Below are 27369 nucleotides of genomic sequence, written 5' to 3' on the forward strand. Positions count from 1 at the left end.
CGATTTACGAACAACAAACTCCAGGTATCAAGTGATTTTCTATCTTATTAATAATCCTAAGTAGATAAAGATTAGTACAGTAGATTTATAATAAGATTAACTGAAATGAGACCAAATAAAATATCTGTACGTATATGCAGGACAGAGAAGCGGTTTTTCTGTAACTATTCTGATAGCGACTCTTCACTGAAGGCAGTTCACTTCATTCGCCTGTGCTACGATATCAAAAAAGATAATACGTCGTGAAAATATCGGAGAGACGTTACATTACGAGATAATGTTCTGAGACGATTCTAAAAAATAAAATCGTTTGTATTTCAAATGATTAAGAAAAAAATAAGTTCAAAAGCTGAATACGTTATAAAATCCAGAGTATTATTTAAATCGAAGTATGTTCAGCGTGATCTTGATTGGAAGATCAGATTTTAGCGTAAAATGTGCCTGGAATTCTCCACGTGAAATCGGCACGGTTTACACTTCTCTCAAAATAGTGGTAAATATTTCCGATATTTCTCTAAGAAAATTGGCATTAAAATTTGCAAAGAAATTATGAGCTCGACTGCAAAGAAGTGTGCGATATAGAAATAGAAGACCCAGCTTCATGCGTGGACATAACATGATTTGCCACGCGGTTATGAATAAAAACAGGTATTTTATTATCAACAGTGCACACAAAGGTAATTAGATCACAGGAAAAGATTCACCGCACATTAATGTACACAAACCTAACAAAGTGCGTTTAATGAGACATTAGGACTCCTCGAACATGTTAAATATATCGATATCATCACTAAATATCTAAGATTAGATTCACGTTGCACAACATTGACATTATCACACCAACGTTACATCGAAGAAACGCACACATATTCAGCTTTGTACGAAACACGCTCTTAATTAAACACGCTCTTAATTAAGGATCGTAAGGCTCAGAAAGTTGATGAGCTAGGAATACTATAAGCACATCACGGATAACTACTTCATGAAATGTGAACTGTTAAACGGTTCTTCATTTCCTATCAGTACCTTATGAATGCCGACAAAATTGCATTAGATAATTTGAAAGTAAAAACATGAAGGTAGCAACGATAAAGAGACAGAAAAGTAAAGCTTATGTCGAGTAGCAGCCCCTTAAATCACTGATATTGACCCTTTTGAAAAAAATTGCTCAGCGAAATAATTAATAAGAATAACTAATAATAATTAAAGTAATTAATTAGTTTGAATTTAATTTTTTTACGCACTGTGAATAGTCGATATGAAGTCTCAAAGATATCCGTGAGGTCGAGACAAATGGCACTCTTAGGTACCCAGAGTTTCTTCTGGTGTACTGTTCAAATGACTAACTTCCGAGAGCATTGACCATGAAAAATTTAAATAAATGAGTATTATTCAACGCTCTCCCTATAGCGAAAATTGTGTAATTCTCACTTGTTGTAAATAGAAAATACAACATGAAAAAGTTCTCTCATAAAATACAATATAAAAAAGTTCTCTCATTGATGACTCGTACATTTTATCGATGAGTTTTTACCTAAAAAAAGAATTAGTGTTAAGTACAGAATTAAGGAATATATTCTGAGGGTCTGACACTACAGTGAACCATAATCGTCTCGGGCAGGGTCCAAAATTTCCTAAATTAAATTAACCTATAATGAAAAGTTATCGTTTCACAGTATTTTTCTGCTCAAATACTCATCAAATGACATCGATTCCTGCTCTCGAATCATTAAAATGTAAGCTCAGTGGATTTATACCCGCGTTTCTAAGTCATAAACATTTCGGGCTGGATTGAGCAGCGCATACTGCAGCAGCACGACCAGGCGCCTGTTCAGGCGCACGTAACAAAACCACGACTAGGCGCGTTCGCTGTAAAACGCTGCACGACAGAGCTGCGTTCCCGCCTAGCTTCTCAGACATGCATTATAAATATTACCACCAAAATAATCTCTAATTAAAAATATCGCTGCATTTGCATTAATAATATCAGAAACGTATAACATAACCCACGCTAAGTTTTAGAGTGTTGCTGCGCCTAGCACCGGAGACGATTAGGTTAGCCGGCTGATGAAGCATTTGTTCACATCACTTCGACTGACTAAAGTTTTTGTTTTCGGATTATGAGAGATTCTTGAATGACTAGATGACTCGGTGGTACATTCAACTGGAAGAAACATACATCGGTTATGCGTCCATCCAAACAAGTAACGTAACATGTGGATACTCAAGGGGCTGTGATATAAATAATATGCGTTTAAAAATTACTTTCTAAAGACAACGCTTCTAAAGAACTGTGTCTACGATGTTACAAATGTAGAATGAATTTCAAATTTTTTTATCAAATATATCAAAGTATAACATATATTTATCACGAAATTTACTTTATTATCAAAGTAATTTTTAAATTTCATTTTTAAAATTAAAAAAATGTATAAAAATTACGTATTTATTCTGTCAATTGAATTTAGGCGACGCAGGCAAAATTTTCTCTAACTTTACGCAAGAGATCAAAATTTCAGTTCGATTGGACAGGTAGGAGTGTGTTAAATCGCGATTATAAGACATGTAGCAGACAAAAATATTTTTTAATTTTTTTTAATATTAGAAATAAATCTTTTTTCAATTTTAAAAATTATTTATTCTTTCAATTGATTCATGTATTGTCTCCAGCTTTGCACAAGTGCACCAAATTTCAGATCGATAGGACTGGTAGAGGTGTGTTAAATATCGATTATAGCCTAGGATGTGTAGCAGACAGACAAACAAACAACAAGAAGTGAAGTTAAATAAAGAGAAGTGTTGTAAAAAGAACTCGATTTTTGTCGTTCGAGATTGATTAGTCATGGCTGAACGGATTAATGTTCCAGTCTATGTAGTTCGACTCGCTGATCCTGATACTAACATCAACAACATTGAATAGAATGATCAGTTAAGATATCCATATATGCATATCAGTTCATCGAAGAAGAACATTTTTGAGCGACTGTAATTAATATAGAACTTATGTTAGAGAGTTACATGTTCACAAACAACTTCCAGCAACCTATTGACAACCATGTCATGTCTAACAGGAACTTAATAGTTAAGTATTTCCTATTGCTTCTGAAATATTGAAATATAGCCTGATCTACAGTGGCTTCAGGAATCAGAAGAAACACATCGAATTACTGAAGATGAGGAGTACATATTTCTTTCACAAAAAAATATCATCATTGAAAGATATAATTATAGGTTGAACACGTCTCACCTGTTACAAACATTTGAGAATATTCTAATGGCAGCGATTTTTAATTAACAATAATTAAACCATACGACGCTGTTAACATCTTTCAAAAGCTCGCCTATAAAGGTCTAGAAGGCTAAAAATAAGATGCAAAGGTTTGCATAACAAATTAAATCGCAGTCGCCATATTAAACCTATTCAAAATTCTACTCACAGTCATAACCGGTATGCCAAGCTCGCCTCCAAGAACATCCACGACTAGAATGGTTAACTAGAAGTTTGCTCACAAGGATGATTTCAGAAATACACCCAATCTAAGATACTCCTAGAGATAAATAATCCCGTTCGAATGATTATTATGGCTTAATTTGAGGACAATAATATTACTGAAATCAATAGATATAACTCAGAAGGAAGTTTATCTAATGTGCAGTTATTATCACCGTAAACAAATACTAAATCAAATTCATGTCGGAAAAGTGTACTGTAAAACTCCTTCGAAAACTGCTAGTAATTCAAGCTAGTTGAATATAATAAGTAAAATACTTTAAAAAGTCAGGATCCAAATAGATGCCTGAACCATAAATATCGTAGTGAAGCAAAAATATATTATATAAAAAGATGGCAGAAATTGTTATCATAAAAATTTTATGAACACATCTGAGTAACATAGATCTATAGTATAAAGCTTTCATTAAATCTGTTCTTCCAGAAGTTATATTTTTTCTCCCTTTAATACTTTATACAGATATTAGACATCGATTTCTGTCAGTACATGCCAAGATTATTCGTCGTAACTGCAATCTATTCTACCGGTTTTCCACATAACAAATTTTTCAAACTTTTCTGCAACCGTTCAAATCTCGAATTTAAATGACTTAGATGACGGATTTTCCACGTTCAAATTAAATTCGAGTCTCAAGTATGTGAGGGAGAAGCAGTACGGAGAAACTACCTACTTATCTGCTCTAAACTACCTGCCGCTGAATTCAGTTAGATTATGAACGGGAAAAATTATAGTATTTCTGGTATTCCGTACTAATGAATTTCTTCCTCGTATGCATACATTAAAAAAAATATTTTTTCATCTTATTCTCCCGCACTGAGTAAGAATGAATATCAAAGAAGAGGTCACCAAGACGACGAATAAGAATGTTTCTAAAATTGAGCGAATTACGACCACGCACCACACATTTCGTCTCATCTCGTATATTAAACTGAGTTGAGCCGACACAAATGATACTGACTTCGGCTAGCAATACGATTGACCGGCCGATGTTCTCAAACATATTTCAATCACAACCGCCATCCAAAAACTCTTCTACGGTCCTCACGTCAGCTCGAACTCTTTGCCTTTATTTTCCTCATTACCGTAGATTTTTTCATCAAATTTAATATCTTCAAGGCCTGGTAAAGTCATGATATAACTTCGGCTAGCAACAGGATGGACCGGCCAATGTTCTCAAACATATTTCAATCACGATTTCAATCATGATAGTCATTAAAAAACTCTTCTCTGGTCCTCATGTCAGCTCGAACTCTTTGCCTTTATTTTCCTCATTACCGTAGATTTTTTCATCAAATTTAATATCTTCAAGGCCTGGTAAAGTCTTGTGCGCGATGACCAGCGTGATGATACGGTTACGCTAGCTCGAACTCTTTGCCTTTATTTTCCTCATTACCGTAGATTTTTTCATCAACTTTAATATCTTCAAGACTCAACAAAGTTATAAAAAATCTTCTACGGTCCTCACGTCAGCTCGAACTCTTTGCCTTTATTTTCCTCATTGCCGTAGATTTTTTCATCAACTTTAACATCTTCAAGGCCCGGTAAAGTCTTGTGCGCGATGACCAGCGTGATGAGGTCCGCGCGCCCGGCCAGCGCCACCACCACACACCTGCTGTCGGCGCTCACCTCGCACGCCGTCACCGGACTGTCGGGCGTCCACACCGAGAGGCTGGCTCCTGTCGGGGTAGTGAATCTAACGATAAGATCATTCTGATTTAAATTAACAATAGCGCACGCTTGAAAATTATTTGCTCCTTATTTATCTCCATATTTTTCTCCTTATTTCTATCTTTTTTTTCTACATATTTTTTCCATATTTTTTTCGTATTTTTTCACGATATTTTTCTCCATATTTTATATCCATATTTTTATCCTTTAATAACTAGGAGTATACAATTACATCAAGTCACTGAATTGTATATAATTACAGCAGATCAGCTGATTTCGAGTCAACAGACAAATTGGGCACAAATGGTTAGCAGCCATGGAAATAGTGTTTGAATGATCTAAAAAAATCATGGACTATCTTACATATTTTTTGCTTTCAGGTATTCTCAACAAGCAAAACGCTTCAATGAAGTTATGGTGCTTCTAAGGTTATCCTTCAATGAGGTTATGATGCTTATCCTCTCGCAGATTGCGAGAGGATAAAACTGCGGTAATTCAAGATGGCGTCTGTGGTAAAAATTAAATTTCCCCACCAAGCTCTCCTCGAGGCCGCGAGAGGCCATCGAAATCAGACTTAGTGACGCATGATAGCGGGATTTCGCTCCAACAAACTGACAATTCAAATTCTTTTGCCCAAAGTAAAACTACAAAATATGGTTTCTCATTGGGTTGACAGATATCTTTGTACATTACTCGAGTGGTCGAGTGGTGTAAGGAAAAAACAGGGATGACAACAATCCCAATCCCAAAAAACAAGGGATGACGCATTGGGGTTTATGCCGCATGTAGAGAAAAATTGTCTGCAACTTGGCTTTGCTGTGTAATACTTGGTTGATGTACTACTTGAAGATAAGTTACCTGGTTTTAATTTGCAAATAAAGGAATTAAAAGAATATTCCTTGCGCCAACTCCGACATTTAGCCTGTGGCAAATGCACTTCAACTTGTGCCTCTTTATATCGTACACATTATACAGCGGCGCTTGTTTGACATACCTAGTTCAATAGTTGAAACGTTTCCATTTAAACCACTAAACTAAATATTTCAAGGGGCACAGTCACTGTAAAAAAATTGAATTGTTTAAAATTTGGGAAGTAATGAAATAAAATAAATGAATTCGTCATTCTTGAAGAGAAAAATAAGCGAAATTATGTTGATTGTTGACCTGTTTGCATGTCCCAGATTCGAATGGCCCGATCGTGCCCCGTGGAGTCATAGGTGAGCACGAACGTGCCCCTGGGGTCCACGCGTATCGTGTCTGCGGGGTACGTGTGACCTTTCACGAGCCAACGCGGGTTGCCTGCGTTAAACGCAAAATTAGTTCATTAAAATTCATACAGTATTCATTCATAAAAGGAAAGGCGTCTCTTGGCGAAAGGTTTCACCAGAGAGCTATCAGCATATCATAAATATTGCACGAAAAATCACACAAGTTTATTAAAACAGATTAGGGAGAACTAGACAATGAAAATATAGAATTCCTAAACAAAATACAAAATGGTCATAAAATAGTAATACATCCATAATATCTTGATGGTCTGAACATGCAACCCGCTAAGAGAATTCCTAAACAAAAAATAAAATGGTTTCAACATATTAGTAATACATCCATAATATCTTGATGGCCTGAACATGTAACCCGTTAAAAGAATTCCTAAACAAAAAAACAAAATGGTTTCAACATATTGATAATACATCCATAATATCTTGATGGTCTGAACATACAACCCGCTAAAAGAATTCCTAAACAAAAAACAAAATGGTTTCAACATATTAGTTAAACATCCATAATATCTTGATGGCGTGAACATGTAACCCGCTAACCGTACCTGTGACCAGGTCGTTGGCCGTTACCGTGGCGTCCTCCAGCGCTGCCACGACGCTGCCACCGGGCGTGGAGATGGTCAGGGCCAGGCTGCTCGCGCCAGGCTTCCAGCGCTTGAACAAAGTGCCGCTCGCCAGGTCGTAGACCACGATGAAGTTCACCGCGTGCTCCTCTTTTTCCTGTCAACACACAAAGTCTTGAAATGTGCAGAATTGGTGAAGTTGAACTTTTGAACTGATGAAGTTGACCGCGTGTTCCTCCATTTCCTGTGAAGGGAAAAGTGTTGAAATGTACAGAATTGATGAAGTTGAACTTTTGAACTGATGAAGTTGAATTGATGAAGTTGACCGCGTGCTCCTCCATTTCCTGTCAACACACAAACTGTTGAAATGGGCAGAATTGATGAAGTTCACCCCGTGCTCTTCCATTTCTTGTGAACACACAGTCTTTAAATGTGCAGAATTGATGAAGTTGAACTTTTGAACTGATGAAGTTGACCGCGTGCTCTTTCATTTTCTGTGAACACACAAAATGTTGAAATGGGTAGAATTTCAAGATTGGATCTCCTTTTCTCTAGGCGGACGGGTCAGTGAATAGAAGCAAAGTATAAGCAATCGAGCGGACAGTCGAAAATATGCGTCAGAATTTTCTTCTTTGACGATTGTTAAATGTTATGTACATTCCCCACGAAGTGTATGGCCGAGAGCATAACATAGTCAAATGTGATTATGTTATGTAAGATAATCAAATGTGTAAAGTAATTTTGTGCTTGGTGGTAGCGTTCCACTCACCCTACAGACGCAGGCGACATAGCACTCACCCTACAGACGCAGGCGACGTAGCACTCACCCTACAGAATCACCCTACAGACGCCGGCGACAGCACTCACCCTACAGACGCAGGCGACAGCACTCACCCTACAGATACAGGCGACATTGCACTCACCCTACAGACGCAGGCGACGTAGCACTCACCCTACAGACGCAGGCGACGTAGCACTCACCCTACAGACGCAGGCGACATAGCACTCACCCTACAGACGCAAGCAACATAGCACTCGCCCTACAGACACAGGCGACATAACACTCACCCTACAGACGCAGGCGACATAGCACTCACCCTACAGGCGACATAGCACTCACCCTACAGACGCAGGCGACATAGCACTCACTCTACAGACGCAGGCGACATAGCACCCACCCTACAGACGCAGGCGACATAACACTCGCTCTACAGACGCAGGCGACATAGCACCCACCCTACAGACGCAGGCGACATAGCACTCACCCTACAGACGCAGGCGACATAGCACTCACCCTACAGACGCAGGCGACATAGCACTCACCCTACAGACGCAGGCGACATAGCACCTACCCTACAGACGCAGGCGACGTAGTGTCCCTCGCTGGTGATGGCAACAAAGCGGGTCAGGAACTCATGATGCGGGATCCTGAGGTCGTACATGAGCTTGCGCTGACTCAGGTCCCAGACGAGGAGCGCTGACACCTTCTGCGTGTCGTCGCCGCACACGCACGTCTTGCCGTTCTCTGACACCGTCAGGCTGTTCAGGAACCTGTCTTCCCCAACCTGTTGTACGGGGCGGTGGTTCAGGTTATAATTAATGTTAGTGGTGATTAATTAACGGCACGTCTTAACGTCTAATTGATTAACGGATCGTCTGATAACGTCAGGCTGTTCTGGAACCTGTCTTTGCCAACCTGTTGTACATAGGTGGTTCAGGTTATAATTAATGTTACTGATGATTAATTAGTAACATTAATTGTGACATAATTATTTATTATATTATATAATATATTATGGATATATTATTATTATTTCATTATGAAGTTATTACTAATGGATTTATATTTAATTGATAATGTTTTAACATATCAACTATTTGTTAATTACTCCGAAAAACTATACCGTTTAATGTTCATGCTACCAGTCAAATAGTGTTCATGAATTATTGATAATTAATTGAAATCACGAGCAAAATTGTGACAGTCAGTAGGAAATGAAAAACATCGCTGAGCGAAAGAAAACATTCGGGATTGTATACTCGGAGTTCTGAAAATATACGTCAAGAAGACTCTTCTCTTCCCTCACCTTGAATGTTGCGACGCACTCCCCCTTGGCAATGTTCATCATGTTGACGTACATGCGGGAGCGCGAGAGGGCAACCACGTGGTCAGGGCGGTTAAGACCAAAGAACGGCATCTTTTGGTTCATGACCTCACGCAGCTTGATAACCAGCTCCCCCGTGTCCAGGTTGTAGATGCGCAGCTCACGACCACACAGCAGCAAGCATTGAAAATCATCTATCATCTGCAGGATAATGACAGGAAGTCATCTATCTATCATCAGCAGAATGGCATGCAGTTATTCTAGCTGAAGCAGCGGTACACTAGGATGGCGCTTCAGCGTGACCTGGGACTGCTATGTCGGAAGCGCTTACAAAGTATTATTACCAGAAAAAAATTATACACGTGTTAGTGCAGTAGTTATTAGAGTAAAGGGCCTGTAGCGACCATGTATATACATTTCCTTCAGTTACCCCCGTAACTCATTTTCGAGGAACATTGCTAGCCTAGTGAATTTTAGCAGAGTTACCCATTAACTCTGGCTCAACATTATTATCCATGTTATTGCCTTAAGCATCATTGTCAATTAGCAACTGCAGTTAATTTCCTGTTAGATATTATTTGGCTACATATTTATATTATTAGCACCGACCTAGGATATTACAACGTCAAGTAACTCCAGTTGTCATAATCCTTTACATATCTGTAATACTGTTCGTAATCTGGCCTTCGGACCTTGACCCAGTAAATTAGGAGAACTCCTACTGTGTTTCATTTCCCAGTACGAAACACAATTGTAAGACGCTAGCACAGTCTGGTCTCTGACTTACACGCCTTAGCCGAACCACAGGGCGTTTGGTACAACCAAACGTTTGGCACGAGTCACAGACCTTAAGGGACTCAATACCGCGCTGCTAGCATTCCCACGTCTTACAACTGGCGACCCTGAGCTCTCATCAGAGTTCACCCACTCCTCGCACCACTCCGCACTAGGGCAACGATCGCTACGTTGCGTGAACGGAAGCTGCCCCCGCGCGGAGCCTGCCAGACGGTAGTCCTACACACTGCGCCTCACTGCTGCGCACAAAGAGGTTTCATTCACGTGGTTCTCCTCGGCACAACTGCAGAATCTCCTACCCTGACACCGGTCAGGCAAGCCGCTTCAACCGACTCCCACACAGACCTGTCAACCGACTCACCGTCTGTATCGGCAGTTGCACTGAAGCTGCCACAAATATGGAGACAGGACCCGTTTGCCTGGTTTGCATACGCCGAAACAAATTTCAACCTACACGGCATACTGGTCGACTTGAAAAAGCGCGTTTTAGTGGACGGTACAACCAATTTGAAAACAACTGGCCACCCCGTTAATAGTGTTCAATGTAGGATTTCGATTATCAACAGTGCAAATGTCAGCAAGTACGATAAGCTACTATTGAAATTCCCATCTCTACTCAAGCCTTTGAACACCGATGTTCCTTTGAAACACTCAGTGTGCCACCATATTGAAACTACCGGTCCTCCAGTGCATAGCAAAGCACGCCGGTTAGCACCAGATCGCTTGCGAGCAGCAAAACAAGAATTTGAGCACATGTGTGAGTTAGGCATAGCGAGACGTTCTATCAGCAGCTGGTCGTCAGCCTTCCACATGGTTACCAAGAGCAACGGTGACTGGCGTCCATGTGGCGACTATAGAGCACTTAACACTCGAACAGTTCCTGATCGTTACCCTCTGCCATTCATACAAGACATTGCATCATCCCTCGCGGGTAGCACGATCTTCAGCAAAATTGATCTAGTGCGCGCCTACAATCAAATTCCGATTTACGAAGCGGACATTCCGAAGACTGCAATCACAACTCCCTTTGCCTTTTTGAATTTGTTCGCATGCCTTTCGGACTACGCAATGCCGCGCAAACGTTTCAGCGTTTTATAAACGAAGTTTTAAGGGGCCTCCCACTTCGCTTATCCGTATCTTGACGACGTATTGATTGCCAGTCCCAACTGTGAAGCTCACTACAAGCACCTTGAAGCCGTTTACAAGCGACTGGAGTCATTCGGCATTTCAATAAACAGAGACAAATGTGTTTTTGGAACAGCATCCATTGATTTTCTTGGACACAATATTACAGCTTCTGGTATATCCCCTCTGAAACAAAAATGCGAGCTTATCAAGCAGTTCCCTCGGCCTGAAGATCAACAGGCACTGCGCCGTTACTTAGGGATGATAAACTTTTACAGGCAATTTATCCCTAACTGTGCTGCTTTACTCGCGCCTCTCCATGGGATGTTGACACCTTCAAAGCGAGGATTGTCGACAAAACTTACCTGGACGGATGCTCAGCAACAGGCTTTTGAAACATCCAAACAAGCTTTATCTGGTGCTCAGGTGTTATCTCATCCTCGGCCTGACGCAGAATTGAACCTTGCAGTAGACGCATCTGATTTTGCAATCGGAGGAGTTCTACAACAGAAGATCGACGACCATTGGCAACCCATTTCTTTCTACTCACGAAAACTTTCGGCACCAGAGAAAAACTACAGTGCATTTGGAAGAGAATTGCTAGCAATTTTTGCAGCAATCAAACACTTTGAACACCTGCTCGAAGGTTGATCTTTCCACGTTTAACCGACCATAAACCATTATCGTTCGTTTTTAATGCTAATAGAACTTCTCACCCACCTCGTGTGCTGCGTCAACTAGAGTTCATATCCCAATTCACTACAGACATTCGACACATCAAAGGCAGTGCCAATGCCCCTGCTGATGCACTGTCCCGCATCCAGTAAGTGTCTACTCCACAAATTCTCGAAGATATCGCAACCGCGCAGGCTAAATGCGCAGAGTTAGCTTCTGTGGAAAAGAACACATCTCTGGTTCTCCGCAAAGTCCAACTTCCAGGATTGCCAACTGAAATCTGGTGTGACGTAAATGGTACTCGAACACGCCCCTTTGTGCCAAAAGATCTGCGTTACCAGGTTTTCTCGTCGCTCCACAACCTCTCGCACCCAGGTATACGGGCGACTCAACATTTGATATCGCAGAGATACGTCTGGCATTCAATTAATAAGGACGTACGATCGTAGGCACGCAAATGTTTACAATGCCAACGATCGAAAGTTCACCGACACACCCGATCCCCTCTAGGTACCTTTGCCCTTCCCTCGTGCCGTTTCGACCACGTCTACGTCGACATCGTCGGTCCACTTCCGGTAAGCCAGGGATATCGATACCTATTGACAGAGGTGGGCAGTAGCGCGCTACATGTAGCGGCCGCTACTAGCGGCCGCTACATTTTCAGTAGCGGTAGCGGTAGCAGCTCTACATTTAAGCCAATGTAGCGGTAGCGGTAGCGCCCGCTACATATTTATGTAGCGATACGAGGTTTTGCCGCTACAGCGCTACCGCTACATTTATAGACAAAGCCTTTAGATTTTACTTAAGAGGACCGGCTACCCTCCAACAAAACTTTTTTGTTTACAGACGGATCGTTTTGAAACTTGGTACACATATGTAAAACAGAAATCTAAGACATTTTTGTTCATGTAAATTTAAAAAAAAATGAAAGAAAACGTGGAATTAATAGAAAACGGCACATAAGGGGTACTCTAAAAAAGTTTATAACTTTTGCAAATCACATGCTACAATGTCGAGACACAAGCATTCGATTTGTAACAACAATATCTAGCGACTGTAGAGCCCCGATTTTTTATATTCCTCATCGGTTTTTTCGCGTTCTTCCCATTTTTTTGACATTTTTACCCCCCCCACCTTCTTCCCCCTCCCATATATAAGTCAAACCATGCACATATTAAAAAAAGGCTTCTAGAGTCGCTAGGTATTGTATTTACAAATCGAATGGTATGTCTCTCATTGCCGTAGCTTGAAAACTGTTGGAGTTATAATTTTTTTAAGATGGCGTTTTTTGGATTTTTAAATTGTTCAGGGGAGCCAAATATAGTAAAATTCATTGAAAACAGAAGAATATGCCCAAAAAGTCTTGATATTGTAGCCCAAGCTCTCCTATTGTCAATTATTTGCATTTAAGGTACCAGCACGCGTCTTTAGACCTATTTATGTTCAATTTAACGTGGATAATACGTTATAAATGGGACTTTTTATGTATAAATATATATATAAAATATTCATTTTACATAACTTTACAACTGCATAACGCAAAAACTATTGCATGAACATCCATGGTAGTAGCTTTGTTAAACGCGTCTTGTTTGTAGCTTTCAAACGAGTGCAAACACTTTGCAATTAACCTAAATAATGACATATAAATACCATCTATTTGTAAATAATGATATAAAATGATCATTTTATAAAAGTTCAAGACTGAATTGCAAAAAAAAAAATTGCATGTACATCTATGGTAGTAGCTTTGTTGAACGCGTCTCGTTTGTAGCTTTCAAACGAGTGCAAACACTTTGTAATTAACGAGAGTAATGATTTATATATACAGATTTAATTCAAATAAATCTTTGTACATATTGTTAAAAAATGTTCATATATACATTTTTAAAATTGTCTTACGCAAAAATTATAGCACGCACAGATATGCGGTAAACTGCGTTAGACGCGCCTTTTCAGCAGCTACAAAATGAGTACAGAAAACGGTAAAGCCAAAATTTCCGATTTTTAGGGTAGCCGGTCCCCATAATAGTATTAAATATTATTTAAAAACCAGCATGATACATATACAATATAAATTACAGAATAAAACTGTACGAAAGATTTCGGTGTAATGTTGTCAACCTCAGCCTGTTACTAGTGTCAACATTTTAGTTGTTACCTGTTAAATTGTTACCAGTTACCACTTACAGGTTTTTTCATCTCTCAGTTTGCTTACAGTTATTTTTACACATTTATTTTTATGTTTCACCTTCCCTACATGGATGTCTACTTTAATCTACCAATGTCAAAAATAATCCACATATATATACAAAAAAGACTGATTTTTATATGTATATGTGGATAATTATTTAGGTTGGTAGATTAAAGTAGACATCCATGTAGGGAAGGTAAAACATAAAAATAACTGTAACTTTTATTTACTGTATCTAACCCATACTAGTTCGGTTAGGTTAATTGCAATAAAGTTGCATTGATATGTTTTAAAAATGTTTTATTATCATTAAATGTTAATGAGTAAATCCCAATAGCAGAACAATGAATATTAAGAGATTTCTAATAATTTTGGCCATTGTAGCGGCTAATGTAGCGCGCTACATTTTACTGTAGCGGTAGCGGTAGCGCGCGTTACAATCTAGTGGATGTAGCGGAAGCGGTAGCGCCCGCTACATTTAGAGCATGTAGTGTTAGCGGTAGCGGCGCTACATTTCAAAGTAGCGCTGCCCAGCTCTGCCTATTGACATGCATAGACCGGTTCACACGATGGCCAGAAGCTATCCCCATCACCGACATTTCCGCCGCTACTGTAGCACAAGCTTTTCTTCACCTTTGGGTTAGTCGATTCGGCGTACCCTCCACGGTAACCACAGACCGTGGTCGCCAGTTTGAGTCGTCCCTCTGGCGTGAACTGCAACAGTACCTTGGAGCTCATCATATCCCCACTACAGCATATCATCCGCAAGCTAACGGGTTAGTGGAACGTTTCCACAGACAATTAAAGTCATCCATAATGGCTCACGGGACATCTCCCAGCTGGATGGTTTCCCTGCCACTTGTTCTGCTCGGCATAAGGTCTGTGTTTAAACCAGATTTATCTTGCACCGCCGCAGAATTGGTATAGAATTGGTATATTGGTAACAAGTCTGAGGCTCCCTGGCGATATCTTTGTCCCTTCTTCTACACCAGTCGACCCTCAACAGTTCATTGGCCAGCTCCGAGAACGAATGACTGAACTTCGGCCAACAGCTCCACGAAACAGAACATCAATGAAACCCTTTGTATCGGATGATTTAAAAACTTGCACTCATGTCTTTCTGCGTCGCGATATGATTCGCTCACCATTGCAGCATTCTTATGATGGCCCTTATAAAGTTTTGAAGCGTTTCAATAAAACTTTTGTCATCGATTGTCAAGGAAAGCATGAAACTGTATCCATCGATCGTTTAAAACCTGTATTTTTAGAAAATGATAGCCAATCTACTGGCTACAAGACGCGTTCAGGTTGCTTTGTCAAACCTAGTCGTAAGGTAACGATCGAACCTCTTTCGATCTAGAGGGGGATATCTGTAGCAACCATGTATATATTTCCTTCAGTTACCCCCGTAACTCATTTTCGAGAAACGTTGCTAGCCTAGTGAATTTTAGTTACCCATTAACTCTGACTCAACATTATTATCCATGTTATTGCCTTAAGCATCATTGTCAATTAGCAACTGCAGTTGATTTCCTGTTAGATATTATTTGGCTACATATTTATATTATTAGCACCGACCTAGGATATTACAACGTCAAGTAACTCCAGTTGTCATAATCATTTATATATCTGTAATACTGTTCGTAATCTGGCCTTCGGACATTGACGCAGTAAATTAGGAGAACTCCTACTGTGTTTCATTTCCCAATACGAAACACAATTGTAAGACGCTAGCACAGTCTGGTCTCTGACTTACACGCCTTAGCCGAAACACAGGGCGTTTGGTACAAGCAAACGTTTGGCACGAGTCACAGACCTTAAGGGACTCAATGCCGCGCTGCTAGCATTCCCACGTCTTACAGGTTAAATAACAATAACACGGGTTCTGTTGCTGGTTTAGTTATTTGCATCTCTAGCTACCTACCTTCACCTTCCTCTATGACCCTCACAGCAACATGCAGCTGACGACGAAATGACGGAGGTGGATGTCTGGTTTACGAGGTAATTGCTCTTATGTTTAGTCAATGTTTGTTATCAACTACCAAGAAAAAGTATCTCACTTAAGTGTTTCGGCAACAACGCATTCGACGACCAAATGTTGCGGTATGGGTTACAGCAATCAGTTGCTACAACAGGGCGTAACGAAAATCAAGTGTTTTTCAAGTGTGTTTTGGCAAAGGTGTAGTGGCCATTTAGTGTTCACGCACTCCATCTCCACTTGTAGTGTTGGATTTGTGTTATCGTATCTAGCGATGAAAACAAAACGTGTTGCGGCCATCATGTTTTGTAGCGATCAAATGGTTTGGAAAATTTAGTGTAGGCTGAATTTCTCTTCCTCTATAAATACTTTAGCTGCTTCGTAGCTCGTGCTCCTGGTGGGGGCTTGTCGCTGATGCAGAGGTAAATTCTCGAGCCACTCCTGTCGGAACAACGTCGATTTATTCTCACCTTAGTCCGAGTTGAAAATTGGTATCAATTTGTGTAGAAAATATAAATTTTTAATCAAAAATAAAAGGTTCTAAGAAGGAAAAATTTATTGAATGGGGTCAGACTGTGCAACTTATAGGCTCCTAACGGTGAAGATTTTGTTAGCAAATCTACGATTTAACAAAGCTTGCGTAATTTTTGTCTGTTTACAAACCCAAATCGTTGCCACGATCAAGTGGCTCTACATATGTCTACTCACTCTTCGCTCCGGGTGCACGTGTCGCCCTTCACTTCGGTTCTGATGTGCTGCTCGAACAGCCTCACCAGCAAGCTCTGCACCTCTTCAGTACGCAGCTTGCACTCCCACAGCACCAGCCATGCAAACCTGAGCACATAAACTTTAATGCTGTTCTGGACTCAAAAAATCGAACGTGCCTGCGTGTATACGAACGAAGTGCAACATTTTCACCCATCCCCTAACCCTTCAACGCTTCCAACAAGCCATAAAAACTACAGCGGTAACAGCATAGAAATAAACCCTAATGCTGTTTTTCAGAAAGAATTAGCAAATTGAAACGTTTATGCCGGGTTTCAAATCACAGATAGGCTCCTAGTCTTTCTTCGACCTTCAAATCCACCTATGCGATACACCAATTCCCAAGCACCTTTCCATCTACATAGTACGGATACTAATTGTTTTGACGTAAGCATCCTTCAGCGTAAGAAAAATCTGAACATCAAAATAAAATTATCACAAAATTCTTTACAAAACAGACACTCAATGAAAGTCCAAGTCTTGAAGGTGGTCTCGCATGAAGAGCACTCTTTGAAAGGCGACTCGCATCACTCAAAAACGTTCACTGTCAGTTGATAAGTTTTAATGTATTCATTAGAGTTTCAAACTTTAAACTTTTTGTAGGCAAACGTATTTATCCGTCTAAAAAATCAAAAATAAAATTCCTAGAATAAAACAGACATAATGGGATAGTATTACGTTTTTAGACGAACTTGATGAATTCAACTTGTCGTCAAACGAATACACATCTTTTACGTTTATAAAGACTCGGATAAAAATGCCTCCTCTAAGATTCACCTTTTGCTGAGAGGTGCGAGGGAGGTGATTAGGTGAGCCACGGCCTCCCACGACCCAAGCTCTGCCCCGTGCACATTCAGCCCAGGATCAGGCGGGGCAGGCAGCCTCCAGACATGGGATTTATGGGAGGAAGTGGGCAGAGGGCGCATCGTCACATCTGAGTGAGGTTAAATTAATTAACGATAGCAATGTGGACTTAAAAAAAATAACGGTATGGACTTCAAATAAGCTCTGAAATGGCAGTGAGTTGGTCTTTGCAATGGCGGTCACTGAACTGCATGGTGGATATGCCAGCACCTTGACAGAAGAAAATATCGCCTTCGACCATTGTAAGTGGTCAATGAGTAACGAGAAGGGTGCTGGCCTAATGAACAGCGAACCGACAACGATATATTCTCTACTTCCAATGTCTGACTCGTTTCATCTAATTTTATGGAATTCGATGATTGGATCTATGTTTTCGATAGAAATTATTTGTTTAGCGTAAAAAGCGTTGATGTGGAGTTACATCGGAGCTGCAGTCATACGTTTGTTGTGAAGTTAGGGTGCGCACTGCGCCGTACTCGAAACTAACTAATGTAGGTTCAGAATAGCCATAAATTTGTTGACGCGGAGGGATATATTTTTGGGTGGTACGTAAGAGTCCGAGTACATCTGGAGAGCTACTGCACTGTAGCGTCGCTGGTGTGTGGTTTAATAGCAGCTCAATTCTTGCAATTTATTCATAGCAAAATAAATCATTACATTACAGCTTAGAACAAATAGAATTTACATGAAATTTTAGATCATTCAGAAAGATGAATAATTGAGCGTCAAAAATGCAAACAAATAAGTTGGCATCTAATACGCACAGGTGGTCCGAGGGTCACGAGGTTGAAACCTTAGGAATAACTTTGCAAAACTCACCAAGTCTCTCGTATTTGCCACTGAGGGCGCTGAGGTCCAGGGGCGCCGACATTCTGACGGAGAGCTCACAGGCATGAGCCACCGTGACAAGAGCGGCCACACCAGCAGGAGTACCAACGCACCCGTCGAAGCGAACCAGTCTCAGTCTGTAGCATTCCGAATGTTTTTCATGCAAAGTGACGGCATGGGAACTATTATTCTAAAATTAAGTCAATCAAGCACTAATCTTTATTACGATGGCCTACCAGGCGCCAATGTTCAGTACAGAAACTTTCGTACGTTCATATAAAATTAGACAGCTTTTTAAACGCACATGTATGCAAATGTTACATACATTTATCTAGTGAATGTCTGAATATTAGGGCTTGACGCTTTTCATTCAAACTCTACGAATGCGTTATTTTGAAAAACAAATAAGTTGATTCGATTTCAACGTAATTTGTTAAAAAAACTACAGTATTTCTCTCCATTGTTTGCAATAGATTAAAACCTCCAATTCAACTAGTTGCTCCAGAGTCACGGTTTAAGTACATTTTTAAAAGCTACAATATCCAACTTAATTCAGAACCCGATAGTTGCATAACGTGTTACGACACAGAACCCACCTACGCAGCTTCTTTCGGAAGATCCTTACTTGCTGTTGAGCAGCGGCAGGAGTAGGTCGTCGTGACGGTTGAATTTGTCGTCAGGAGGGCTCAACAGCTCGAGCCAGAGGGTCCCTATACGACGGTCCACCACCTCCCCCCAGCGCGTCTCCGTCAGGTCCAAGGGAAACATCTTCACGTGCAGGAGCAAGGGCTGCGCGTGAAGCAACATTGCCGCAAGACACGCGACATCTCGACCTGGAACACGTAAACATGGCACACGTAAACATGGCACACCAGAGGAGGTCATGCTGTAGGCTATGTATGCCGAGGAAGTACAATACAGTTTGCTTAGTGAATGTAAATGTTCATTTCTCTAGGTAAATTTGAATCTACACTTATTTGAATTAGAAAGGACTGTGAGTTATGCTTATCCATTGTCTTAGGTTTCGAGCTTGAAGAATTGGTAAGGCGCATGACAAACTTACATATTTCATTTCATTTTACTTGGAATTTGATTTTAGAATTTTTAATAGTTATCTCCGTAAAATTGTCATGCATTTTATATTTATTCTTACAACAGGAAAATCCTAAAATAATACTATAGTGTATTCACTTAATGAAAGCCTTAATAATAATATGTATCAACTTAATGAAAGCCTTAATATTGATTAAAATTTTGATGGAAAAATCTAAGGCTGGAGTACATATTTAGCTTTCCAAAATTATAAGAGATGTTGTTAATTTTCATTACAAGGTAATAATTTTACTAGGCAAGTACGCAAAGAGTTTACCCTCACACTTGTTCACGCTCTAACGCACGATAAATTTTCAATACAATATGGCAGTATGAGTGCACCCGAGGAGCACGATTATCCAACGCCATCAGCGTCAACTTCATCGCGCGTCACTATGTTAGAGATGACGTTAATGATGGTGAGAGTCAGGAGATCAGAGTCGACGGCTGCAGTTCAGCGGATGGCGAGAGCGGCGTCAACTGTGCAAGCTTGCGATTTACTGGCTACGGAGTTTGCTAACGACACCGGAATTGACTTTACTAATATTACTTTAGTAGTAGTTCACTACCAACTAATAATCCTTGAAAACTAACAAATAACTGAGTGAGTAAACTGATAAACAATTCCAGATAACGAAAACACATCATATATCACTGGTCAGAGACCTAACATCGGTGTTAGTTGAGAAGTATCTTCCCAAATGAGACGGTAACTTTGACGTTAACTTTAAAATAGAATAGAAGTGTCGGCATTGAAGAAAATAGGCCCATGGCCGCTGATTAGTCGAATACAACTTCATGGCCTATAGTCGAATACAACTTTATTGTATGATTATTTCACACGAAGTTATTTTGCTTCAAAGCAATGTAATTATAATTTGATACTTGCAAATATCTTTGTCTCATATTACATTTTCACATATGCGCTGAAATTTTCGTACCGGTATACTGATACCTGTACTTATTAAAAAAATATAACTCAGTACTCACTGCAGTGAGTGACAGAGAGCGCATTTTCCCAAAATCGACGAAAACGTGAAGTCCCAGACAGACAGACGGACGGACGGCCATGGCGAGCACAATAGCGCCTTTTTTCCATAAATGAAAAAATGTGCTACAAATGTCCGTATTCAAAATAAAAAAAATAGTCCATGTTCAAAAATCAAAAAATGAAAAGGATGCTCACCAGATTTGACTTTCCATGTGGTATTCTCATTAAGCGTGGTGAGGGCGGCGAGCTCCGCCACCTGCACCACGTCAGGGCATCTGTACAGGCAGTCCTGCCACGCGCGGCCGCTCAAGACGCCAGCGTCGCCCAGCGCGCGCCGCAGCTCCGGCCAGCGTCTCTGGAAGACCAGGGGGCTGCTGCTGTGCAGTTCGTGCACCACGTACTGCAGCACCTCGCGGAAGCTGAACAATAATGTTTATACAGATTTAATTGGATTGCTTGTTAAGGCATCGATTGATAGTAAAGCGTGTACTGTCAGTAAATCTCATAGATGATAAAGGCTGTCAGGTCGTCCGACGAATGGCAGTGAACACAAGTTGTTTGATATGGTATTAGAAATATAATATAGAACATAAAACTAGGCACTAGGCAATTTAAAAATAAGATACATTTTTGCATTCACGATCAGAATCGACAGTGCTTTCAAATTTTGATTGCCCGTCCCCCTACTTATTTATGTTAAATATTTATATACAAGACGAAGTCTGCTTTTTACCCGATTAAATATTTTTACTTGAACATGGAAATAGTAGTGACAATAGTCTCGAGAAAAGACACGCTTCGTGGCAGATGCGCTTCAGATCTTTGCTTTCGCCCGCGGGACATGACCTGAGTTTCGCTAATATAGGACGGCAGGTCACGCCGAGCCTCAGGTAAGATATGGGGGGGGGGGGATTGTGATAAGCAGCATAAAAGAAAGCTTTCAAACATCCCTAAATTACCTTGCATATTTTCGATCTGCCTTGCAGCATGAGCACAACAGCTGTCGCCAAGACAACCTGCTGAATTAAATGTGATTAGAATGAGTTAAATAAGAAAAAGGGAGGGAGAACTAAGAACAATATAAATAATATAAAGTAGATAATGCTTTGCGCATGAAAATTCTCTAAAATGTAATTGTTGAATAGATTTTCCGTAGTATCATTGATCAAGACTGAATAGAGATTAACAGATTTGTAATTTTTTATTTTGATTTTCGTACACAAAATGTGAACACCTCACCAGCGAGGTGTTTCTACCATGAGTGATACAATTATGATTCAATTTTATGGCAATGTGCCATAAATCCGATGGCTTCTAAGATACAAGCATAGTGAAAAAGCATATTATCTCTATTGAGGTTTGCAATTATTCCTACAGGCTCGAGCCAACGCCGTGGTAAGGCAATGACTTTTTTCTCGCTTGAAGACTAATTTTTACTGGTGCTTTGTTTTTGTTCTACATTATGACTCGTGCACATTCTACCAGTACAATGTTTCCTGGGTGTTTACCAAGTTCCTCCATTTGCCGAGACTCCCATGATGTTGTTCAGAGAGTCGTCGCTGTCCTGCAAGCGCTCGCTGATGTAGTTGGCAGCGAAAATTTCTTGAATGCTCTTATGGTGGAACGTGTAAGTTACGTGCAATTTCGCAGAGAGTGGCCTTTGCATCTTCAGTACCACCGATAGAACAACTTCAGAATCGATCTCTTCACTGCGTTCCCAAGTTTTAAGTTTTTTCTTGCACTTCCTTTTGGTCGAACGTAACTCATTTTTTGAGAAAGTTACAATGTTGCCGTGAAGAAACTCCAATGCGGCAGCACCGATGACAGAAAACTGGTCGTCTACCAAGACTTCTATGTTTGGATAGTTCGCTTCCGATAGTCTGGCAAGGACAAGTTCCTTGTACAAGCGAAGAATATCATGTGCTACATCCCCGGGCGTTTTCCAATAGGAAATTGTCTCTGGTAAGTATTTATGAATATGGCAGAATAGGATCAAGTTAATGGGTTCTGTGAACAAATTTCGAACATCTTGGCTGAGTGATGAGAAGCTACTTGTCATTTGTCCTGTCTGGGCACCCTCGACCAAAGCCAGCTCATACCTCCTTAAGAACGCTAGTTGGTCCTCCAGCTTAGTGATTGGCATGATCTCGTACTCGGTGAAACAGACATCGTTGCTGGACAGGAGCGGCTTCAGCTTCTCCATGCCGTGAGGACGAGTCGTGATTAGCACACGGCAGTTACTTCGCCATGACTTTTTGATGATTTCGTTCACGACTCTCCTTGAAACTGAGTTGACTTCGTCGAAGCCATCGATGATAAATAAAACATCGAGACGCAGAATGGCCTTAAGGACGTTTTCTCTGCCTAAATCGATGCATAGATCTTCGAAATGTTGCTCGATTACACCACTCAATGTTTTCGTGGTACGGTCCCTGCACTCGAACAAGATGAGTTGGTTGAATGATCTTAAGTGATCTACATTCACTTGCTGCAAATCAAAAAATTGGAGCAGGATATTTTTTAGAAGAGTTGTCTTTCCGGCACCAGCGACGCCCGTTACCACGACGAATTTCTCAGGAGATTCGAAAATTTTAGAGTAGGAGATTATGTCTCCGCCAGCGCCTTCTCTCACCATCACGTCGAGGGCGTGAAACACGGCTTGACGCTTCACCTTGTCGTTGTTAAAGAGTAACACTTCACTAGATAGTCGCGCTTCCCAGAGGAGTTTCACGGCATCTTTTCCTCTTGTGGTCAACTTTGAGCACCAATAATAAACGTTTTTCGTGTCGAGAGACAGCACCTTTGCGATTTCTTTGTTTAATTCTTGTTCCTCATCCACAAGCTGGCGATGAGGAAGAGAATAGAATTTGCCTGCTTCTGCTACAATCTCTAAGAGCGCCGTAGTGAGTTCACCGAATTTTTGCGGATTCACTGTTTCCGCATAGTTGTGCATGACGTCGTTTCGCAGGTTCTTGAGCACACGCAATTTGTTTAGCATTTCACTAAATTCCCTCACACCATCATCATCACATTTAAACAGATTCTCAAGCAGACAGAAAAGATCCGTGACGTCTAGACTGTCAGGATTCCGTGCAGTTTCTAGAACACTCCGCGATATTCGACAAGCATCTTTCCATTCCTTATTAGTGAAGAGATTGCCTCGTCTACGCTTCATGTACTGTCTGTAGGTCTCGACGTTCTGCTTGTCTTTGCATTCTTTATCAACTATTAACTGCATGATTTTGGGACTCAGGTACAGGTTGCCCACAATATTGCGGTAAATCGAAAATATTTCACTCGGCAGGCTGACTACTGCGGCACCTGACATTGAGATGGGAGAAGGCCCTGGAGACATCGGGTACGTGAAAGCCATTTTCAAGATTTGCAAAGAAGATTAAATGCAATTTTTAAATCATATGCTCGGATTTAGAAATTTACCAGGCATTCCTAAGAACTTGTGGAAAGAAAATTAGGATTAAAATCATATTGCGGCGTTTCTCTGGTCACTGATGTGCATCCACACACCACAACTGTTGCAGTCAATGCGGACAGCAAGACTGAGGACTGCATGAGGACGCCGAGATAATCCAGAAGCTGATAAGGCCGGACATTCACACTCAGACAAATTAGTGAGTCCAAATAGTGATGAACTTTTTGCTCTTATATTGGTCATGTTGACCCAGTGTAACCCGAAAAGGGTGTATATCAGTGCTACGTTGGTGGTTAAATATATGTCACTATTTTGACCAAATTAGCCATTCATTTATCTGCGTGCCTGAGTGCAGTTTAGACGTCCTGTACTGAGATGACGCAACGCAGTTGCTGTAGGACGGTGACCAGCAGGATGTTCAATTTTCCTGCCTGAGATTTGTTTCTTTTGTTAATATGTTTGACGAGCCTCTATTGTTAACCCAGTTATCTGCAATAGATATATGTGTTCAATGAGAATATTTTATAATGATAATCATCATGAAGGTCATATTTACAGTTCCGCAGTAAACTGTCCTGTGTTTAATTGCATTATTCACGAGGAAATAAATAACCTTCGAAAGGCTTTAATTCATTAATAATTTTAATATATATTAAATTCACTGCGTAAAATGAAAATTGATCTTGCATTTGTAAAGGAAATTATGTTATTTATTTCGCGGTAAGAAACGATGAAAGTTAAAGGTTCTTTACATTTAACTTAGGAAAGTCGGCATAGTAAACTTTTACTTGGTAAACTCAGTAAACTGAAGTTCTCAGGGTCCCTCTCGATCATACAGAATTTAAAAAATTAGCTCATTAGCACTTCTCAATGTTTCCAACTATAAAAAGTTTTACATGTAACTAGATTGGGAGACTAGAGTGAAGCTCCGTACCTTATTGACTGCTTCTCCTCTTGCCCAGCTGTGTACAGAGCGCATATTTGCATTATTCATCCTCTTCTATGCATTGATTTTTTACGACTGCATTAAAGGTGTGATGAAAATATCTACATATAGAGTGCAGATTCAATCAGCAGGCATCGTAAATTTATATCCGAAATATTTATTATCCACAGCAGCGATGCATTTACATTCCTCGTATGAGATAGGACGTCTCGGCTCTTTGTTCGTCTATGATAATTACATTAACATCAACAATGATTGCATGCAGCCTAAGAATTGTTACTCATGGAGCTGCTCAGATTCCTGTTCAGTTAAAACATAGCGAGACGTTTGCAATACTTGTGCTAGGAGAATAATATCGACATCAAATTATCTTTTGCGTTCAATAAAATCTGCATGACGTTAATGCGTTTCTTGTTATGAATAAACAGATTTTGTTGTCATTCCCTCCTGACTGCTACAGGATTTAAGCCGCCGCAGTGGCTTGCCACACACTCACTACTCGCTCCGGCTCAGGTGGGTGGTGTGACCCGTGCATCTGAGGTGGTACTGTTGTATTATTATATATTATTCATATATTGTTTTTATTTTTTCCTACAATAAAATGCTTATGTGCATCATGTAGGAAGTTGTTGATTAGATTTTATTTGCTCTAGTATTAATGCTAAATTCGCCTTCTGAATTTGTACTTCAACCATGCGTATGCGTTCACTTAGGCGCGTTAAACCTGGATGGGAATGCAAGCGCGGTGTGAGTCCCTCAAGGTATAACTCGAGCTAACGTGTTAATTTGTTCCAGTGAAAATATCCGCCCCTGGAAGACGAGATGAAGACGTCGGTGCTGTGCCTCCTGCTGCTGGTAGCTGCTACTGGCGCTACTCTGCCTGCTGCGGACTGGACTGATCAGGTGGTATATATATCGATAATTTCTTGTTGGACCTTATTGAACAGCATTCAAATTTTTGGAATTAATTTCCAGATTTTACTTCAATCCGTCTTTTCAATCTTTGTAAATTATCCGCTTTTCTTCTTTTAGACTTATGATTGATATATTATAAAATTATTTTCCAATTAAGAATTATTTATTAATGTAAGATATCAATGAAAAATTTCATCTCGACTATCGAACTAATATACAATTTATAGTGTTGACTATTATGGAGCCATTTGTCTGTATCGTTTTGATTCCTAGTTTCTCCAAAAATGTCAGTAAAAAAGATCTCTCTGTAAGATCAGTTTGAAGTCATTAGTATCCAACATACTGGCAGTCTAGAAAAAAAGGCTCCCAGTAGAAATACGTGCAATAAAATATGGTTACCCTAGGTCCCCCTGGAAATAACTGTTAGATATGAGGTTCCCCTAAAAAGCATATATTGACTCCGTCCTTTGGTGTGGCAGAGCAACATCACAGTTTCGGCGCGCAGCGAATTGGCCGGAGGTGAGATTCAATATTTGTGCCTTATAACTGTCCGATATTATTGTACTAACTTATTGCATTGGATTAATTGCATCTATTGTATTTTACACATTTTGTGTAACGCATTTCTGAGTTTCAAAACGTTATCTGGAGAAAAATATGAATGTTTATCGTCAGGTACGTTAGTAAAGCTATAAAAAAGTGAACGAGTTTTTTTTTAATTTTAATTTCTGTTAAAGTGAATTGCAATTTAACAAATTAGCCTATTACGAGCAAAATAAAACGGCGTAAATTCTATTTAGAAACTCAACTGCTTAACTTTGAAAATGTAAAGCTACTGCAGATTTTGGTTTCAACACTGCGGGCAGGGTGGCCCTGTGACTACAGTTCAGAGTACCGAGTTATGATAACAGCAACGAGTTGTAGGTATGTGATTTTACAAATCTAATTTAATAAAGAAGCCAGAATATTTGATCTAATATAAATTATCGTCTACTCGTGTTCCAGAAGGAAGGGATGTATGCACTGGAGGATGCAGAATAAATCTCAATGCCGTGAGTCAATCATACGACACTTCAGTGCTGATATTGTTCAATCATACGACACTTCACTGCTGATATTGTTCAATCATACGACACTTCACTGCTGATATTGTTCAATCATACGACACTTCACTGCTGATATTGTTCAATCATACGACACTTCAGTGCTGATATTGTTCAATCATACGACACTTCACTGCTGATATTGTTCAATCATACGACACTTCAGTGCTGATATTGTTCAATCATACGACACTACACTGCTGATATTGTTCAATCATACGACACTTCAGTGCTGATATTGTTCAATCATACGACACTTCAGTGCTGATATTACTTGTCATTTAATCTAAGTTAACAAAATTGGAAATCTGAAAAAAATATTAGTACTACTACATAGACTTCCATTCAAAATAATTTCCTGTGTTTTTACAGATCTTTGACGAGTCTACACATATGAACCGATATTTGTGTAGCATCAGCCTAATATGACTATGACACATATACGTCGTCAAAATAACTTTCCTTGTTTCACACTAGTGAGGTTTTCTTTGTGATGCCCATTTGCAGTGTACCATGCTTTAACAAACTCCACGTTAT

The 27369-nt window shown here is 40.0% G+C and overlaps 2 protein-coding genes across 2 annotated transcripts; both read right to left on the reverse strand.

Annotated features, from left to right (window-relative positions):
* Positions 1-2902: 2902 nt before the first annotated feature.
* On the reverse strand, positions 2903-10738 carry LOC108681808. Its single transcript, XM_047883073.1, has 6 exons — positions 10604-10738; positions 9114-9332; positions 8379-8591; positions 7009-7183; positions 6345-6479; positions 2903-5188 (listed from the first exon to the last, which is right to left on the reverse strand). The coding sequence occupies exons 1-6, from the start codon at positions 10736-10738 to the stop codon at positions 4974-4976; spliced, it is 1092 nt and encodes a 363-aa protein (XP_047739029.1). The 3' UTR covers positions 2903-4973.
* Positions 10739-15840: 5102 nt separating this feature from the next.
* On the reverse strand, positions 15841-23968 carry LOC108681811. Its single transcript, XM_018170886.2, has 8 exons — positions 21947-23968; positions 21398-21454; positions 20634-20857; positions 18981-19188; positions 18347-18492; positions 17441-17597; positions 16607-16732; positions 15841-16339 (listed from the first exon to the last, which is right to left on the reverse strand). Exons 1-8 carry the CDS (start codon positions 23809-23811, stop codon positions 16258-16260), a joined length of 2865 nt encoding a protein of 954 aa, XP_018026375.2. The 5' UTR covers positions 23812-23968; the 3' UTR covers positions 15841-16257.
* Positions 23969-27369: the final 3401 nt, after the last annotated feature.

The sequence above is a fragment of the Hyalella azteca genome, unplaced genomic scaffold, assembly GCF_000764305.2.
Source record: "Hyalella azteca isolate HAZT.00-mixed unplaced genomic scaffold, Hazt_2.0.2 contig1591, whole genome shotgun sequence".
NCBI lineage: Eukaryota > Metazoa > Arthropoda > Malacostraca > Amphipoda > Hyalellidae > Hyalella > Hyalella azteca.